The 20,195-nt window shown below is 40.8% G+C and overlaps 1 protein-coding gene across 1 annotated transcript in view; it reads left to right on the top strand.

Annotated features, from left to right (window-relative positions):
- itpr1b (inositol 1,4,5-trisphosphate receptor, type 1b) overlaps positions 1–20,195 on the top strand; it is a 490,770-nt gene that overhangs the window by 174,771 nt on the left and 295,804 nt on the right. The window contains exons 13-20 of the mRNA XM_078543785.1: positions 4,633–4,732; positions 4,820–4,980; positions 6,826–6,967; positions 11,145–11,303; positions 12,294–12,466; positions 13,234–13,353; positions 18,494–18,685; positions 19,394–19,645. Coding sequence (XP_078399911.1) covers positions 4,633–4,732; positions 4,820–4,980; positions 6,826–6,967; positions 11,145–11,303; positions 12,294–12,466; positions 13,234–13,353; positions 18,494–18,685; positions 19,394–19,645 — 1,299 coding nt within the window. The remainder of the gene's footprint in view (positions 1–4,632; positions 4,733–4,819; positions 4,981–6,825; positions 6,968–11,144; positions 11,304–12,293; positions 12,467–13,233; positions 13,354–18,493; positions 18,686–19,393; positions 19,646–20,195) is intronic.

Raw genomic sequence — 20,195 nt, 5'->3', positions numbered from 1 at the left:
ATATGATGGATACCCAAACTTGGGAAAAATGCACTGTCTGGGTTCTGGTTTAGAATTTTTGTTTATTTTTCACCTATTGTTGACAGTCACGAGGCAAGAACACATCCAGCTGCTGCCCAATAATAATTTTCTAACTGCTAACCTATTTTCATATGCCATTGATTATATAGGGACAAAGAGTCCCAATAGTCAGAAAATATTTGACTCAGTACGTGATTAAAATTAAGTATGAAGATTGTTCTGAGCTCATTTGCAGTTCAGTAGATCAGTCATATGGAGAGTTAAAATTTTATAAATGTGGTCTTTGATCGTGGTATCCAAGTTCAAGTTTACCTTGGAACTCTTAACCCATTGATGTCTAAAATAAATATCAGACTGGTCACTAGGTGTGGCTGCGGTGACACAGCACTAATTTCAACCAGGAAACATCTTGCATTCTCTCACACGGTAATACAGGTAAATGAACTCCGTGTGCATATTTACTTAATGAACATTCTAGCACCATTCATTAAGCAAGGATGCAATTCACGCTGAACAATCAAAAATACACTCATGCTTGTTTTAATGAACTCATAGAAAGTTGCATGGGGAAAAGTTTATTTCACCTCCCCCACCCCCTCCCCCAGAGACAGTTTCATGGTGCATCTTGCCCAACAGGATGTCTTTGTGCATCAACCTAAACAGCAAATTCCAGCAGATTATTTCATCATGGAAGGCATCGTAGTCAAGCTCAATTCAGTTCTCACCCAGAAGCCATGAACATGCACTTTCCAATACAATCACTAAACGTTATGCCACAGGTTAGCAAGGTCACTTAAAAAAAAATAGCAAACCTAGAGGGATAGAATTGAAAAGTAGGCAATTTATGCCAAAATCTGAATCGAACCTTGTTAGACCATGATTTGTGTACCTCATGCAGTTCTGGTTGCCATATTATAAAAAGGGTATTGAGGCACTGGAAAGGGTGCAGGGAAGATTTAGAAGGATAATAACCAGAAATTTGTGGTATACATAATCAAGAAATGATGGACAGGCTGGTCTCTCTTTTGAAAAAAGAAGGCTTGAGGGGTGATCTAATGGAGGCCTTGAAAATTGAAAGGTTTTGATAGAGTGGATACAGAGAGAATGTTTCATCTTATGGGAAAGAGAATAACCAGAGGCCATCAATATAAGGCAGTCACCAAGAAATCCAATAGGGAATTCAGAAGCAACTTCTTTACCCGAAGAGTGATGAGAATGTGGAACTTGCTATCTCAGGGACTGATTGAAGTGACTAGTATAGATGCATTTAAGTGGCATCTATACATCTATATGAGCGAGAAGTGTGTGTATATCAATCAGGAGAGTGCATCCTCAGTTTAACATTATCTCTCATCTTTAGAAGTTTAAAGCAGAAACCCATCTGCCCTCCCGGGGATGTAAAATATCCTCTAGCACTATTTGAACAGGCCTTTGATGTGCCTTTGCTGCCCTGGACAATACTTATCCCTTGATCCATATGACCAAAAACAGACCAGCTGTTGTTTGAGACTTTGCTGTGCATAAGTTTGCTTCCACTTTCCTACATCACAACAGTGACTACACTTCAGAAGTATTTTGTTGGCTTTGAAGAACGTTTGGACATCCCGAGGACATGAAAGATTTTTTTTTTCGTTCATGGAATGTGGGCGTCGCTGGCTCAGCCAGCATTTATTGCCCATCCCTGATTGCCCTTGTTCAGAGGGTACTTAAGAGTCAACCACATTGCCGTCCTTACCTGGTCTGGCCTACAAGGTCCACAGCAGAATTCCTTCCCTGATGGACATTGGTGAACCAGATGGGTTTTTTTATGACAATTGGTCATCATTAGACTTTTAATTCCAGATTTTTATTGGATTAAAATTCCACCAGGGTCCCCAGTGCATCACCCCTGAGTTTCCAGATTACCAGTCCAGTAACAATACCACTACACCACCGCCTCCCCTTCTATATAAATATGTTTTCTCTTTCTTTACATAACTTATAGCAGTTAGTCAAGAGCTTTATATTATGTTTATCAACTGCCAACCACATGTCTCATTATTATCACAAATCTTAATAAACAAACCACCTTTTAATGATAAATAGAGTGACATTAAATAACTGTTGCAGAAACTATTAGAAAGAGAACTTCATGCAGATATGAAGTTTAAAATAAACTTTCTCCCTGCATTGAGCAGTTGGAGTATCCAATGAGAAGTGCATTGAGAATACATTTGAAAGTTTTATTGGACCAAGTTTATTAGAAATCATCTATTTTGGCAAATGTACACAAATTGTCACGAGTTGTACATTTTGAAGTTCAGACCAGTGTTTTTGCTCAATGGTAGTTCTCGAAGTGCCAAGCTTTGTAGTTGAGCCTAGATTGTAGATTGACTGACTGCAATTTTGTAACAAATTATTGCTGGATGGGGCGTGTGAAATTTATTCGCTCTAGTTCATTGTAATATTTGTTATCGGCTTGCCTCCGCTAAAAATACATTCAAACATTTCTCTTCCATCAACTAGCACTGATTGACATGTTAAACATCCATGAAATCATAAGCATCAAGTCTCTCTCTTGGTGTACAGACAAATCTTCAAAGTCCCCCTTTCCAAACTCTATGCCCCAGGCCTAGACCCAATTGTATTCCTTGGGTTAATGTGAGACCAGTCTGGTAAGAAGCAATCGGCCCACATACAATCATTACCCAGTACACTCATTCCTTTTACCCAGTAGACACTGTTGGTGTGGCTACAGTGGCACCATTTTAACCACATGCACTAACTTTAGTAGGAAACACCTTAGCTAACAGTCGCACTATACGGTTACCTATACTTTGTGTACATTTACTTCGCAAACATTTGTTACCATTCAGTAACTAAAGGAAGGAAGACGCTTCCTAAAAACTATTCTCTCTCTCTGATTTTCATCTTGCCAATAAATCTGTGCAAAAAGTTGAAGTGCATGTGAGTATTGAGATCATGTGACCAACAACAGTATCTATTTTTTAAATCTATGAATGAGTGCAGCTGATCAGACATGAACTCCTAAACCACTCCATATGGCTAGTCGTTAACATAGTGGACAAGACTGCTGCACATTAGAAATGGCATATCCATTGGTGGTATCGTGCTCATACTCCTGCAAGCTAAACCACTTAATGGATGCAAGTTTGCTTTGTGCTCAGATCTTCTGTGCAATGATTTCACAAATTTAATACCCCTTTCTGCAGATCAAACCAGCATTTTGAGTGTTTTGTGAGTTTTTTTTTAAACTGTTGAAAAGAGTCTTGTTATGCTAGAGATTTGCACACTACTTACTCTCCAGTTTGAGAAATCCCAGTTCAATACATGAAATCGCTTGGTCAACAAGTCATATGTTTTATCAGAACTTGGCTGCAGTTGCTGGGTCCAAGAAACAAATGCTTAATTTTGCAACTCTCTAATCGCTTGACAGTGCATAAGCAATTATGCATGGATAGTGTTGCAATTAAGGCTGTAGACGTTCAGTCGAAATCAAAGTTAGAATTTGTTTTATTCTGTCACTGAAGTTTTACAATCTATTTTGGGATGAACTGCTAATGAAATGCTTGTGCACTGTATATCTTGAGTTTAAATGGTCACTCTTGTAGATCAAAGACTGTGCTTACAGTCAGACAATCTAGCCCCCTTTCCTGGAAGCCTGAATGATGCATCCTTGGTCAGAAATGTATAACAAGGGCAGCAAAGGAGACAACACATGTCTCCAGTACTCATAGTGAAGTGCCCTCCCCAAACACCTTATTCAACAAACTACCTCAGCCAATAAACCAAGGCTACTTGAACATGTACAAGTTTATCAATACATTCAGTATCTCGGTGCCTGATTTTGTACATATTACATGTACGTGATACCTACTGATCAAAACCTGTGCATAACTGCATCTAAGCAGCGATCGAATGTTTTGGTTTTCATGCATCAAAGCAAAACTACAGTTAATCCAGGAAAATGTGCACAGAGTTATGTCAGCGGTTAATATGTTTGCTATGTTGGAAAATGTTACTTATTGCTATCTTATGGTGTATAGACCTAAAGCGGACAGAGTATGACTAGCGTAATTTAAATTTTCAGTAATCTGTTTTCCTTTAATGACATCATTATACCACCCCCCGCCCCCACAAACCTTAAGCCACAAATTATAAGCAAAATATTGTATACTACCAGAAGTATTGAAACAATGTGGAGTCAAATGACCAAGAGCAGCTAATGTGTTGATTTTCTCCTGAAATTCAACCTTTTTCTAAAGCCTGTAGCTCACAGATGGTTTTAATATTCTGGCCTCTTCCACATCGCTGATTTCCATGGTTTCACCGATGATGGCAGTGCCTCTAGCTGCTTCGGCCCTCACGCTCTAGAATTCTCTCATTAAACCTCTCTAGCTCGCTACCTCCTTTTAAGACGATGCTTAAACATACCTCTTTGAGCAAGCTCCCTAATACCTCCTTATGCAGCTAGGTGTCAAACTTTGTTGGTTCCTGTGCAACACTTTGAGACGTGTTATTCCAGTATAGGCTCTACATAAATGCAGATTGCTTGTGTATTCAAAGTCATTGGGAAATTATATTTAATTCATAAACTAATGTGTGTTTCAGGAACTCTTATGTTCGACTCCGGCATCTCTGCACAAACACATGGGTTCACAGCACCAATATTCCAATAGATAAAGATGAAGAGAGGCCAGTTATGCTGAAGGTAATTTTGGGGAAAAAGAAATGTGTAACTATTAAAAGTCAAAGTACTGTTGGGTACTGACAGTGTTGCTATCTCCTTCCACTTTAGATTGGCACCTCTCCAACTAAAGAGGATAAAGAAGCATTTGCTATTGTACCCGTTTCACCAGCTGAAGTGAGAGACTTGGACTTTGCCAATGATGCCAGTAAAGTGTTGGCCTCGATAGCTGGCAAGCTTGAGAAGGGCACTATTACTCAGAATGAAAGACGGTAGGTGACACCTTTTTAACAGGCAGCCATTAATTGGCCACCTGCATTTCCCTGACAAGTTGGAACATGAATCCTCCTCCTGTTTGTGATTTTCCCAGTTTCCATAGTGCTGTGTTTTTTTAGACAACAATTTGGAAGCATTACCAGAACTCTTTAAAAAAAAAGCATCCTTATTGGAAGAAAACTGCAAATTGACTAAGATTCCCTAGTTCTGGCCAACTCTTGCAGTCAACTTAAGAACATTTGAGATGGTTAAGCAATTAAGTACATCGTGTAGGTTGGTCAGAATACTTAGGTCATCTCCGTTTTTCATAAAGGTTGGAACCTTTATGGTTAGTTTAAAAATTTGGAACAAGCCTGAGGTTTCGAGGGATGGTTTGTGGAGATTTAGGGAAAAAAAGACATACCCTGTGCTGCGCAATAGGATTCGAAACCTAGAAACACAGAACATCTCACTGCCTGGAAAAAAAACTATTGATCCATCTAACCCATCCTATTAGCATTCTAGCAGTAGTTTCTTTTCAAGATGCTTGTCCAATTTGACCTCCATCTAAGCTGTTTGGCCCTGCAGCCTCCCTATGCAAACTATTCCAAATAATAAACTGCACCTTTTCTTTTAATGGAAACAACACTAGGAAGGTAAAACCGAAGATAAAAATGAAAATTGCCTGCATGGCCCTTCATGGGCATGTGGGCAGCAAGGAAGGAGGAAGAAAAATTTTCATGCAGTTATTGTTCCCACTTAAAATAACCCTTTAATATTTTCAAAATCTTGTAGCTTTGTGCACTTTCGCTCTACAAAACCTTACTTCCTGTTGTCATTCATATTTTTGTCATTTTTTTCTTCATGTCAATTCCTATTTTCATATTTGTAACAAAAGCTTTCTATGTAAACTTTCCAGGCTATACCTAAATCTTTTCATCTAATAAATCTCAGCATCTTGACCTGTACCTCTGCCTGAACCCACTCTAATTTTCTTCCCAGATAGTTCTAAGATTTGCTGTTTAATAAAGCAATAAATTAGAGTGCTGAGAAATACAGACAAAATGCATGAATTTCGACTGAAGAATAGATTCCAAATGGGTCCAGTTATTCTCCCTCATCCCACTCCTCAAACATAAGGACATTCCACCTAGGATGGAACTGCCCAAGTACAGCACCATAGGAGGGCATATTCAGATATTTCAGGACTTCCTCCTCATTATATGTTTAGCCCATATCAAGTCTTCAGCGCAAGAAACATGTCTGCAAATGGGTCAAGGACAGCAGGGTTATTAGAATGATGTTGGAATATTGCTGGATTGGTGATCCAGAGAGTGAGTTGAAATTTTATCATGATAGTTAGCTTTTTCTTCCCTTACTTCAAATTATCAGAAATTATCAGAAAAAGCGACCAGGAGCTATCAGCTTGCCTTCATTTAAAAAAAAACACAACAGGTTCACTAATCCTCTTGGGAAAGGAAAGTTGTCTGATATGTGTGTGCAGTACCACATCAACATGGTTGATTCTTGGCTGCCCAACTTCAAGAGGATAGTTAAGGATGGGCAGAAAATGCTGACCTTACTAGAAGTACCCATATTTTGAGAATGGCATTTTTAAAAGAAAATCACTCTTGCCAGGCTTGGATGCCAATCACTGAGCTTTAAAAAATTAAGTACAGGCCAGGACTTTGGTGCCAAAAGATGTTTAAAAAAAAAAACACCCTCCTATGTTATGTTTAGTTTAATATTTTATATTGTTTTAAATTTTATATTGTAATACTGTATTGTTCTGAAGAATTGACGCTGTCTTCTAAACTTAAGATTTGGGCTTCTTGAACCTTTTTAAAATTTATTTTCAACAGTTTTGTTACAAAGCTTTTGGAAGACTTGGTGTTCTTTGTTGCGGATGTTCCAAATTCAGGTCAAGATGTGCTCGAAGTGGTGATTAATAAGCCAAACCGAGAGCGACAGAAACTCATGAGAGAGCAAAACATTCTAAAACAGGTGAGATGTCATAGTGGGGAAAAGGGGTTGGGGCTGTCCATTATTTCTGTTCAAAAATGTATTTTAATTTGGAAACTCTTTTTTTCATTAAATGATTTTAGGTGTATGAAACTGTTCAATGCCTCATGAGTAAAATTTATGAATGTGGCAGCATTTGGAGTATGTATGTAGTCACAAGCTGAGCTGTATTGTGACATTCTCTTGAGACTAGCCGCTCTTGAGTCGTGATTAATGAGTAGTCTGCTTGGCATAAATGAGAGAGATATTTGCCATTTTTGATGATTGAGCCATTGCAATAGTAATGAACTTGTGAGCTTGTTGTAGTTTTTACATTGCCCTTTATGCTCTGTGTGTCTGACTGGTTCCTGATAAGCACTTGTCAGTAATTTTAATGTAAACCTTGCTAGATTTGCTGAAACAGACCCACCTTTTTCTATCAGGTCTTCTCTGCAGACCTGGTAAGTTTCCTTGGGAGTTCCTGCCAGATATGTGAAGTTAGGGAGTTGGAAACTGGGCGCCATCAGTGTAAAAAGGCAATGTAAAGGAATCATGGTGAGGAATTGTGGGAGAACCTTTTTTTTGTATTAAATTGGCTAGTGTATCCTCAATTAGACGAAGTAGATGAATTAACAGTGCAAATAGATGTAAATAGGTATGATATGATTGCGATTACAGAGACATGGCTGCAGGGTGACCAAGGCTGGGAACTGGATATCCAAGGGTATTCGATATTTAGGAAGGATAGGCAAGAAGGAAAAGAAGGTGGCGTGGCATTGTTAGTTAAGGATGAAATCAGTGCAATCGTGAGAAAGGATATTGGTTCAGAAAATCTAGATGTCGAATCCATCTGGGTGGAGCTAAGAAACAACAAGTGGTGGAAAACATTAGTGGGAGTTGTATTAAAGGCCTCCAAACAGTAGTGATAAGGTAGGAGACAGTATTCAGCAGGAAATTAGAGATGCATGTAATAAGGGTGCTAAGGTAAGCATGGGCGACTTTAATCTGCATATAAACTGGGCAAACTAAATTAGCAATAATACTGTGGCGGATGAATTCCTGGAATGTGTATGGAATTGTGTTTTTGTTTAGACCAGTATGTCGAGGAACCAACAAGGGAACAAGCTAACCTAGATTTGGTTTTGTGCAATGAGAAGGGGTTAATTAATAATCTTGTTGTGTGGGGTCCTTTAGGGAACAGTGACCATAACATGATAGAATTCACCCTTAGGTTGGAAAGTGAAAATAGTCCAATCTGAAACTAGGGTCCTAAATCTAAACAAAGGAAACAACGAAGCTGGCGTGAGTTGACTAAGATAAATTGGGGAACTTCATTAAAAGGCATGATGGTGGATAGGCAATGGCTAATATTTAAGGAACGAACATATGCATTGCAACAGTAATATATTCCTTTCTGGCGCAAAAACACAACAGGAAAAGTGGCCCAGCCATGGCTAACAAAAGAAGTTAAGGACAGTATTAGATCCAAAGAGGAATCATATAAAGTTGCTAGAAAAAGTAGAAAGCCTGAGGATTTGAAGCAGTTTAGAATTTAGCAAAGTAGGGCCAAGAGATTGATTAAGAGAGGAAAAATAGAGCGAGAGTAAACTTGCAAGGAACATATAGAAGTTTTTACAGTCCTCTTTTAAGTATGTAAAAAGAAAAAGATTTGTGAAGACAAGTGTAGGTCCCTTACAATCCGAAATTGGAAAATTTATAAGAGAACAAGGATATGGCAGAGCTATTAAACAACTACTTAGTTCTGTCTTCACAGAGGAAGACACAAATAACTTCCCAGAAATATCAGAGAACAAAAGGTATAGTGAGAAGGAGGAATTGAAGAAAACTAGTATTACTAAAAAAAGAGTGCTGGAGAAATTAGTGGGACTGAAAGTCGATAAATTCCCAGGTCCTGATAATCTACATTCCAGGGTACAAAGGAGGTGGGCATGGAAACAATGGATGCATTGGTTGTCATCTTCCAAAATTCTGTAGATTCTGGAACAGTCCTGGCAGATTGGAGGGTGGCAATTCTAACCCCACTATTTAAAAAAGGAGGGAGGGAAAAAACAGGGAATTACAGACCGGTTAGCCTGACATCAGTGGCAGGGAAAATGCTAGAGTCTATTATAAACAATGTGATAACAGGACACTTAGAAAACATCAACAGGATTAGCCAAAGTCAACATGGATTTAGAAAAGAGAAATCATGTTTGATAAACCTACTGGAGTTTTTTGAGGATGTAACTAGCAGAATAGATAAGGGAGAACCAGTGGATGTGGTGTATTTGGATTTTCAGAAAGCTTTTGATAAAGTCCCATGTAAGAGGTTAGTGTGCAAAATTAAAACACATGGGATTGGGGGTAATATATTGGCATGGATTAAGAATTGGTTAGCAGACAGGAAACAGGGTTGGAATAAATGGGTCCTTTTCGAAATGGCAGGCGGTGACTAGCCGGGTACCACAAGGATCAGTGCTTGGGCCCCAGCTATTCACAATATATATCAATGATTTGGATGAGGGAACCAAATATAATGTTTCCAAGTTTGCTGACGACACAAAACTTGGTGGGAATGTGAGCGATGAGGGTGTTAAGAGGCTTCAAGGCGATTTAGACAGGTTGAGTGAGTGGGCAAATGGCAGATGCAGTGTTACGTGGATAAGTGTGAAGTTATCTACTTCAATAGGAACAACAGAATGGCAGAGTTTTATTTAAATGGTGAAAGATTGGGAAATATTGATGTACAAAAGGACCTGCGTGCTCTTGTACACCAATCACTGAAAGCAAGCATGCAGGTCCGGCAAGCAGTTAGGAAGGCAAATGGTATGCAGGCCTTCATTGCAGAGGACTTGAGTACAGGAGTAAGGATGTCTTATAGCAGCTGTATAGGGCCTTGGTGAGACCACAGAAGGAGTATTGTGTGCAATTTTGGTCTTCTTACCTAAGAAAGGATATAGTTGCTATGGAGGGGGTGCAGCGAAAGTTCACCAGACTGATTCCTGGGATGTCAGGATTGTCGTATGAGGAGAGATTGGGCCGATTAGGCCTGTATTCACTGGAGTTTAGAAGAATGAGAGGGGATCTCATTGAAACATATAAAATTCTGACAGGGATGGACAGACTGGATGCAGGGACGATGTTTCCTCTGTCTGGGGTGGGGGGCCTAGAAGAAGGGGTCACAGTCTCAGGATATGGGATGGACCATTTAGGACTGAGATGAGGAGAAACTTCTTCACTCAAGAGGGTGGTGAACCTGTGGAATTCTCTACCACAGAGGGCTGTGGAAGTCAAGTCACTGAATATATTTAAGAAGGAAATAGATTTCTAGACTCTAAAGGCATCAAAAGGTATGGGAGAGAGTGGGAGTATGGGGTTGAGATAGAGGATCAGCCATGATCATGTTGAATGGCAAAGCAGGCTTGGAGGGCCGAATGACCTACTCCTGTTCCTATTTTTCTATGTTTCCATGTTTCTAATTCCTCGGAATAATACTTCTACTTTATTTAAGTTACTGTACCCTTTGAAGCTCTGAACTCAGTTGTTAGGAAATCCTCTTTCTTCTGGGAAGAACAAATTTACACATTTATAAAGTTTAAAGACAAATTAGACTCTGATTATTGTGCATAGGGATATTAAATATAAAAGCAAGTAGTCGTTGAATTTCTGGGACGCCAGTTAGGGCAACTTTGTAAAATTGGGCACGTTTCATAGGAAGGATAGCAAATCCACCACAGAAGGGACCTTCCCAATGAAGGTTCTTGAGAATGGTAACAGGAATGATGGGCTTTGTTGGACAAAGACTTGGGGGAAAAAAGAGGCTTTCACTGGAACGGAAGAGAATGAAGAGAGACCTCAGTTATGAAGGGTTTTCAGAGTTCAAAGAAAACCTTACTTCACCTCAGCTTATCAGCTTACTCTGTTATTCCTTTCTCCATCATGTACTTGTCTAGCTGTGTCTATGCTATTCACCTCAACTGTTCCATGTGGTAGCATGAGGGAGGTGCAAGTGCATTGAAAACCGTCTATGATTCTGAGCAAAATAAAATTGATTTTGTTGTTGATTGGGTACTTCTGCCATCTTGAAGCAGGCTCTTGTAGGTTTTCAGCCTGTAGATTTGAGTAACGCGAGATGGATTTGCTTTTTGGTGTTGACTAGGTTACTTTCTTGACCTTGCAGATCTTTAAGCTGCTCCAGGCCCCATTCACAGACAGTGGCGATGGCCCAATGTTGAGGCTGGAGGAACTCGGAGACCAGAGGCACGCCCCGTTCCGACATATCTGCAGATTATGTTACCGAGTACTGAGGCACTCCCAGCAGGACTACAGAAAGAACCAGGTACAAGGACTGAAATACTGAAACTCCTTGTCACATATGTCCTCTAATGTTGATGTGCCAAGCTGTTACAGACTTCATAGTCCAAACTTAGCAATCCCATCCACATGTTGCAAGTGCAGAATGCGTTTTTGTTTGTCGTCTTAAATAGTAAGGGCAGGGGTTAATTTTTGCCCCATTTACTGGTCTCAGGGAAACTTTTAACTAAGATGCTGGGATACTAAGAGCCTGCTTAAAATTTCCATCTGATCATGGAAAATGGGTTGATCTTTATTTTTAATTCTTTCACGGGATGTGGGCATCACAGGTAAACATTTATTGCCCATCCCTAATTGCCCTTGAACTGAGTGGTTTGCTGGGCTGTTACAGAGGGCATTTAAGAATCAGTCATATGTAGACCAGCTAAGGGCAGCAGATGAAATGTAGCACTTCCCTAAAGGTCATCAGTGAACCAGATGGGTTTTTACAACAATAGCTTCCTGGTCGCCCTAACTGAGACTAGCTTTCAATTCCAGATTTATTAATTTGAATTTAAATTTCATCAGCTGCCATGGTGGGATTTTGAACCCATGTCCCTAGATCATTAACCCGGGCCTCTGGATTACTAGTCCAGCTACATTACCATTACACCCCCCGAGAATGGGGCTGAGACGAATTTGGAGGTTATGCAGTAGGAATTTGGTTCAGATAATTTGTTGTTTTCCATAGAATCACACAAGCATGAGAATAATTCTACAAAAGATAAAATCACCCTTTTTTAAAAATTTCACAGTAAAGAAATGTCTGCTTCTAAGAGTACAACAAATCTCTATTTTAGTGTGTGTTTTGACAGGAAGGGGAAAAGACTGTGGTTGAAGAGGTACTGCTGAGGATGAATGGAACTTGATAGGTTTTTTTCTCTATGTAAAAAAAGCTGGAGACTGCTTTTCAGTTGCTTTGTTCAAGAACGCTGTTTTTTTGAAGCAGCTCTTATTTGAATGCTCTGTTCCCCAGGAGTACATAGCAAAGCAGTTTGGCTTCATGCAGAAGCAAATTGGATATGATGTGTTGGCTGAAGACACCATAACAGCATTGCTGCACAATAACCGTAAGCTCTTGGAGAAACACATCACAGCGGCTGAAATCGAAACCTTCGTTAGCTTGGTCAGGAAAAACCGAGAGCCAAGGTGAGGTGGTTTTGGCAATGTGTTGTAGTAGTATTGGCCACTGGGTTTGCAACTACTCAGTGACAGATTAACTTCTTTTTTTTGAGAAACGTGTTGTGTCTCCATGATGCACTGGCATGGTTTCCCCATGTTGTGGACTGTTTTGAACAAGGTTTTGACCTTGAATATTGTTGGATGACAGGACTGCAGGTAAGCTAAGTGCCACATTTAACTATCAAAACTGATTTGACTGGATAAAAATTGAGCAAGTTATTTTACAAACTTCAATTTTGTCAAATGCATTTTGCACGCTCAACTATGAAGGATTTTTCTTTAAATTAGTAGGAAATCACTTGGCCCACCGTGTCGCCATCTTCCACACCACCCCCCCACAACTTCCACCTACCCTTCTTCCAATAAACATTTACTTTATTTGCCCCCTTAGCTCTGCCTCCCTTGACCCCACTGCCACTCTCCCCCCCCCTTTAATGCCCCTATGCCTGTGTTCCTTGATCTCCCCTTCCTACCTCCCTTAATCCCTCAACCTCCACCTTTTTCCCTTTTTCTGTGAACCCCCTTCCCTACTCCCTATAACCCAGGTAGTGCAGTCCTTGACACATGCTTATTTCATGTGTCCCTCTGGTATCTGCTGTCACATGTGGCTCAGTATTACTTGACCCAACATTTTATGCATAATTTGATCTAGTTGTTTTTTCTGTCTAGAATGGGAAATTTTTTCCCCAATAATGATTTTAACTGAAATCTGACGAAATGTTTTTCATTTCCAGGTTTCTAGATTATCTTTCTGACCTGTGCGTGTCCAACAACACAGCCATTCCAGTTACCCAGGAACTCATCTGCAAGGCTGTGCTGAATCCAGCTAATGGTGACATTCTTATTGAGACAAAGTACGTCATGCATTGCAGAGGAAAAAGCAACTCTCTGCTTCAGTCGTTATAGTACTTAAATTCAGCTTGGTTGCATATGTGGTTTGCATTTTTTTTAGAGGGCGATGATGCATTATTTTGCTAAATTTCATCTTCGGGGTTTGGGCATCGCTGACGAGGCCAACAGTTATTTCCTATCCCCAATTGCCTTTGAGGAAGTGGCGGTGAGCTGCCTTTCTTTAACTGTCATTGTCCACGTAGTGAAGGTCCTCTCACAGTGTTTTTGGGTTAAAAGCTCAAGGATCCTGACCCAGTGATTATGAAGGAAAGATGATATAACTTAGAGATGAATTTGGCGGCGGTGGTGTTTCCTTGCGTCTGCTGCCCTTGTCCAAGGCAGTGGAGGCGGTGGGCTTGGGAAATAATGTTAAAGGAGACTTGGCAAGTTGCTGCAGTGAATCCTCTAGGTAGCAGCCACTGTGGCCACTCTTGCTGGTGGTGGAGAGGGTGGATGTTTAGGCGGTGGATGAAGTGCTGGTTAAACTGACTGATTTTTGTCCTGGATGGTGTCGAGCTTCATGAGTATTGTTGGAACTGAACTCAACCAGGCAAGTAAAGAGTATTCCATCACATCTGTGACTTGTGCGGTGTAGGTAGTGGACAGGCTTTGGTAAATCAGGAGGTGAGTCACTCATCACAGAATGCCCAACCTCTGACCTGTTCTGTCTAGTAGCCAGTTGTTTATGTAGCTGGGTCCAGTTCAGTTTCTGGTCAGTGGTGACCCAAGGATGTTGATGGTGGGGGTACATCAATAGTTATGCTGTTGAATGATATTGGGAAGTGGCTTAGAGGCTCTTCTTCACAGTGGTCATCGTCAGGCACCTGTGTCGCACAAATGTTTCTTGTCAATTTTTAGCCCAAGCCCAAATGTTTATTATTCGAGGAATTACGAAGGAAGTTGAACACTATGCAGGCACCTGCATAAAGCCCAACTTTTCAGATCAATGACATTTTGATTTCATTAAAAATTGTTTGTAAAAGTGCACAAGGAGCAGTGACAGTTTTCCTAGGCTTTTGCAGACCCTTCCTTCTGATTTAGGATGTCAGCTGTGGCTCAGCGGGTAGCAAGCTCACCTTTGAGTCAGAAGGTTCAGTGTTCAAGACCCACTCCATGACTTAAGCACAAATCAACACTGACGCTGCAGTGCATGTTGGAGTTTATCACCCTTCAGTTAAACTGAGACGCTGTGTGCTTTCTAAAATGAATGGAAGAGATCCCATGGCATTATTTCAAAGAAGCACAGATGAATTATCCCTGGCATCCTGGCTAATATTTATCCTTTAATGAATACATCACAAAAACAGATTCTCTGGTCATTATCACATTGCTGTTTGAGAGAGTTTGCTCATACATTACAAACAGTGACTACACTTCAGAAGTATTTCATTGGCTGTAAAGTGCTTTGAGATGTCCAGTGATTGTGCAAGACTATATAAAAGCAAGCCCTTTTTCTTTTTAATGCTGTTCGACCTTAAAAAGTATGACACAAGACAGTTTAATTTGGCCCATCGACTCTGCTTCTTTCACGGACTATGCTGAATCAGTGCTATCTTGAACTTCAACATGTTTCTAAAATTTAAGTGAAGTTCTGCTAAATGTCTGCCCGACCCCAAAAGACAGCCAGCCAGCCCCCATGATATCCACTGAGACTTGCCTCTTCATTGTTCAAACCTGGCCATTTGTTTTCCATGTAAAACGTTTCCATGGTCTCCACCCTAGCGTGTCAAACAAACAGTACTTATGTGGAAGCATCCAACTTGCGATAACTTGTCAGTTAAACTTTCAACTGGCATTTGAGGAACCTGATTCCTTTGTTTCAAGGGTTTGAGCTGTCCTGCATTTGGTGCTTAGTAGTCAGAGGGGGTACGCTGTTACCAGCTTCTTTTATGAGTAACATGTTCAGCAGTAACTGCATGAGACAAAAATGTTGGGTATGCATTACCTAGCTTAGAAGAGTAAACCTAATTATATTGAATTTTATTCTAGATTAGTATGTTGCCTGCCTACATTAGCTAATATCCTATTTTACTGGGTGTGACTACTTTTGTTTTATCCAACTCAGTCGTCATTCAAAATTTGGCAATAGAAAATTGATCGTAGTCCTCCCTGGAGAGTATTGGAATAGAGGCTAGGAGGACTCAGGGCACTTGGTTGCCATTACGGGCATATCAAGACACAGATTTAATGCTGCCTGCACACATTGGACTCATGCTAGACCATGAGACTGTACCTATCAAAGGAAATGATCTAAATAGTCACCCAGCTCTGCAATATGCAGGTGACCTGTCTCATATTCATCCAAAATTGTAACTCAGTGACTACTCTCCTTAAAAGCATGAAACTAGTGTAATGATATGTGTATTTTTTTTGTGTGTGATGTATACATATTCTGTGTAGTTAAGGAAAGCTGTGTCTGTGTGTGTCCAGGGTTAATCAAAGGAGAGATTTTTGGAGTCAAATTGTCTGTGGCGTGTTGGGAATGAAAGAGTAAAGGTGTTACCTCTTTGCATTTGTGATGAAGCCTCATGCTGGGTTTTAGTTTACAGCTAAACAGAAGGTTTGAAATTTACATTTGGGGTTAAGTGTTGAAATTGTTGGGTTATTATTGGATTTCAAGAGGTTCGAGGGTGATGGGGAACTTTTGCATCTTACTGGGGATTCGTGAGTAAACGGGCAGACATTTTAAGTTTTATTGATCCGTAGATAGAGGTAATATAGAAACATTAAAGTTTTAATATTTGAAGAACCCAAGTTTAAAGGGGTTTGTGAGAACAATGGAAGCATAGAGCATAGATGCAATGGAAAAGAAGTGTTTATGAGAACAGGTTTTCAGCTGGAGTGGAGTTGTTGTGCGGGAAGCCCACAGTTCCTTGGTGTTGGAGTTGCTGTGGGGAATGTCACTGGGCGCTAGCTTCTTTGTTTTGGCTATGCAGAGTTTTAACTGAAGGAAGCAATTTGTGAAGCAGTTTGTGAGAATCTGTCTTTGGAAAACTACATCAGCATGTTTGGCTCCAGGAAGTTGTAGAATGTACTTCTGTTTGTAGTGAAAGGCAATTTGTTAATTTGGGTAACATTTCCTGGACTTTTGAGTTAAGAAGCTACAAAGGTTGTTGCCAAAAAATAGCTGTATTCTGTACCTTTTGTAAGGCATTTTTATCATTCATTCGTGGGATGTGGGCTTCGCTGGCCAGGCCAGCATTTGTTGCCCAGCCCTAATTGCCCTTGAGAAGGTGGTGGTGAGCTGACTTCTTGAACCACTGCAGTCCATGTGGTGTAAGTACACCCACAGTGCTGTTAGGGAGGGAGTTCCATGATTTCGATCCAGTGACAGTGAAGGAACAGCGATATATTTCCTAGTCAGGATGGTGAGTGGCTTGGAGGGGAACTTCCAGCTGGTGGTGTTCCTGTCTATCTGCTGCCCTTGTCCTGCTAGATGGTAGAGGCCGCGGGTTTGGAATGTGCAGGCTAAGGAGGCTTGTTGAGTTCCTACAGTGCATCTTGTAGATTGTACATGCTGCTGCCGGTAGTGGAGGGAGTGAATGTTTGTGGATGGGGTGCCAATCAAACAAGCTGCTTTGTCCTGGATGGTGTCGAGCTTCTTGAGTGGTGTTGAAGCTGCACTCCTCCAGGCAAATAGAGAGCATTCCATCACACTCCTAACTTGTGCCTTGTGGACAGGCTTTGGGGAATCAGAAAGTGAGTTACTCGCTGCAGGATTCCTAACCTCTGACCTGCTCTTATAACCACAGTATTTATATGGCAGCGATCTTGTAAGATCTTTTCTAATTGTGTACCTTTTTATCTGGTGTGTTTAAGCTTTATCTCTTTTAGTAAACATTTTAATTCGTAAAATTTTAAAAGTTTTCACTGGAGTTCAATGCTTTTAAGTAGCTATCCCTCCTTGTTTCTACAATACAAAAAAACAGATTATGATCAGCCGAGACATATTTCAATCTGAGATCTAACTTGCTTAGCATTAGCACCAGCTGTGGTTGTAACACAAGGATCATGAAAAGTTCTTCCACTTCGACTGGTAAATTGCACCAGTGTTAATCCCATGGTTGCATCCCTGTGTGCAGATAATGCCAATTGATGGTTTCACACACTAAAATCCCCAAGGACTGTAAGGATACCCTTAACTCTAGGATTCTTATTATGTGGCTTTGAACGGAGCACAGCACCAGCTGGATGAGTTATGCTTCAAGAATAGGCTCCTGTGTTTGGTACCAGCATGACTGTGACCAAGGAGGTCAGGGGAGCTGGTCATAGCCACAGTACTCCAGTGCTACCCTCCAAGGGCTAAGGGTAATTCTAGAAGGAGAGCATGAACATTGTCACCAACTACGTCAAATGAAAACTCCAGTCTGGCAACCCTCTAGTAATCATCAGAAGGAGCCAAAACCCAATTGTGGGTCTAATCTGAACCTTTGTCATTGACGGTAATTTCTGGATTACTATGTAGCTTCTCCTTACGCTGGTCAGTGCAAACAAAAGGATATCTCTTCTCAGAAAGGTTCCACAGTAAGAGAAGAGTTAACAATGCCAAGCGTGTAAAAATAATTAGCCAACCATGAATAAACTAACCAATACAGGAATAGAATTGGGATTGGACTTCCAAAACCTGGAGAACCCTAATGGAATCAAAACAATTAGGAATTGGGTCAAGAGGAATAGTTACTGAACAAAGCATAGGTATAGAACTAGGAATAAAGGAGGCAAAAGAAAGTGGAGAGGAAACAATGAAGGAAAAGGATTAGATGAAATTTTCAAGATAATGCAAATGTAGGTAATAGCACAGCAACACTGACCCATCTTTAGGAAAGTCTTTTGAGCACCAATGTACTTTGAGTTATTGTGCAGGAATGTGCATTCCCTCACCGCTTGAGTGGAGATGGAATATTCTGAAATGCCTGTAAATTAAATGACTAAAATGTTTAACTAGACACATGAAATTGCAATCAAACCCTTCCTTGATTGTCCAATTTGGTACCAAATTGGTGGAAACCGGCTGCGTGTGCTATATCTACTACCGCTGATCTTCATTCCGTATCTGGAGATTCTAATGTTCCCCCCCTACTTGGGCAACTGTTATTTTTGCAGGCTAGTCTTGTCCCGAGTGGAGTTCGAGGTGGAGAATGGTGGGGAAAGCCGCCTTGAGGTTGGTGAAGATGAAGAAGTGTGGCTCTTTTGGAATGACAGTTGCAAAGAGCTGCGCAGCAAAAGTATCCGAGAATTAGCTCAAGATGCCAAGGAGGGCCAAAAAGAGGACCAGGAAGTCCTCAGCTATTACAGGTATGTCTGCCTAATGGAAATCCATTGTACAGCTTTAAGGCTGGAAGGTTTAAGGCTACTTTTGCACAACTTGGATTCGAGGAGCTGACACTGACATGGTGTCAGCCATGGCTCAGTTCTCACTCTTCTGCCCCTGAGGTGGAAGGTTGTGTCCCAAAGTCCAACTTCACAGGCTTGGGCACAAAATCCAGGCTGACACTCCTGTGCAGTGTTGAGGGAGTGCTGCCTTTTAGATGTGATGTTAAACTCCAAACCCTGAATGCTTTCTCATGCAGATGCAAAAGATCCGCTGGCACTATTCGAGGAACAGCTAAGGAGTTAACCCCAGCGTCCTGACCAATGTTTATCACTCGAACAACATCACTAAAATAGATTATCTAGTCATTACCATATTGCTGTTTGTGGGAAATTGCTGTGCACAAACTGGCCTCCAATTTTCCTACATTACAATAGTACTTGGCTATAAAGCACTTTGGAATGTCCTGAGAAAGACACAGTTCTTTTTTATTGTTTTACAGTAAAGGATGAAATGCATGGAAGGCTAGCGTTCAATAGTTGTAGCTCTTGATTCTGCTTATAGTTACCTTGAATGTATTATATCTGCCTATTGTCTATGTATTTCTATGAATATGCTAAGTATTTCCAACAGAAAGGTTGAGGTTCTGTTGAAGTCTCTCTATTCCCAGCTCTTGACATTTCATTCTCCAGATACCAGCTGAACTTGTTTGCTCGAATGTGCTTGGATCGTCAATATTTGGCCATCAATGCAGTCTCGGGACAGTTGGACGTGGACCTGATCCTTCGTTGCATGTCAGATGAAAACTTGCCCTATGACCTGCGAGCCTCTTTCTGCCGCCTGATGTTGCACATGCATGTAGATAGGGATCCCCAAGAACAGGTGACTCCAGTGAAGTATGCTCGCCTGTGGTCCGAAATACCATCCCAGATAGCGATTGATGAGTAAGTACCCAGGCTGATTATTGCCTTTTCATTGTAGGGACACAAAGACTTGGGTATGAACAATCTTGCAGAGGACTCCTGTGTTAAAATGGGACTCCAGATTCGTCTGGTTTAGCATATTTATGCGAGTGGCTGATTAATGCAGATCCAAGCAGATTCCAACATGGGTTCCTAGGAATAGTAGGGGTCACCATAGTTCACCTTTACATCCTTAGAGTTAGGATGGGGAAAGTTGGCCACTCTCTTCACTAACCAGTGACCCCTGCAGGAATGGAGGCATGTGTGGATATCAGATGAGAACAGAATCATACACACCTTTGATGTCCCCTGCTTAAGTGCCCATTGAATGAACTCATATGTGAAGCATGTTCAGAAGGACGAGGCACCAGAGGGAAACTCAACTCTCTGAAACCGTTTCCCAGCAAGGAATCCAAGCACACAGGAAAAGGGAGAAATGTGGTGGAAAGCAGGGTCCAACAGACTACCACTGAACTAGTGTCAATGCTGAGATTGCTAAAATTATAGAAGCATTTAGCCTTGTAGTTCTAGA

This window comes from Cetorhinus maximus, chromosome 6, assembly GCF_964194155.1.
Source record: "Cetorhinus maximus chromosome 6, sCetMax3.hap1.1, whole genome shotgun sequence".
Lineage (NCBI taxonomy): Eukaryota > Metazoa > Chordata > Chondrichthyes > Lamniformes > Cetorhinidae > Cetorhinus > Cetorhinus maximus.
The sequence above is the reverse complement of the archived record's forward strand: the minus strand, read 5'-3'. Positions and strand labels throughout refer to the sequence as shown.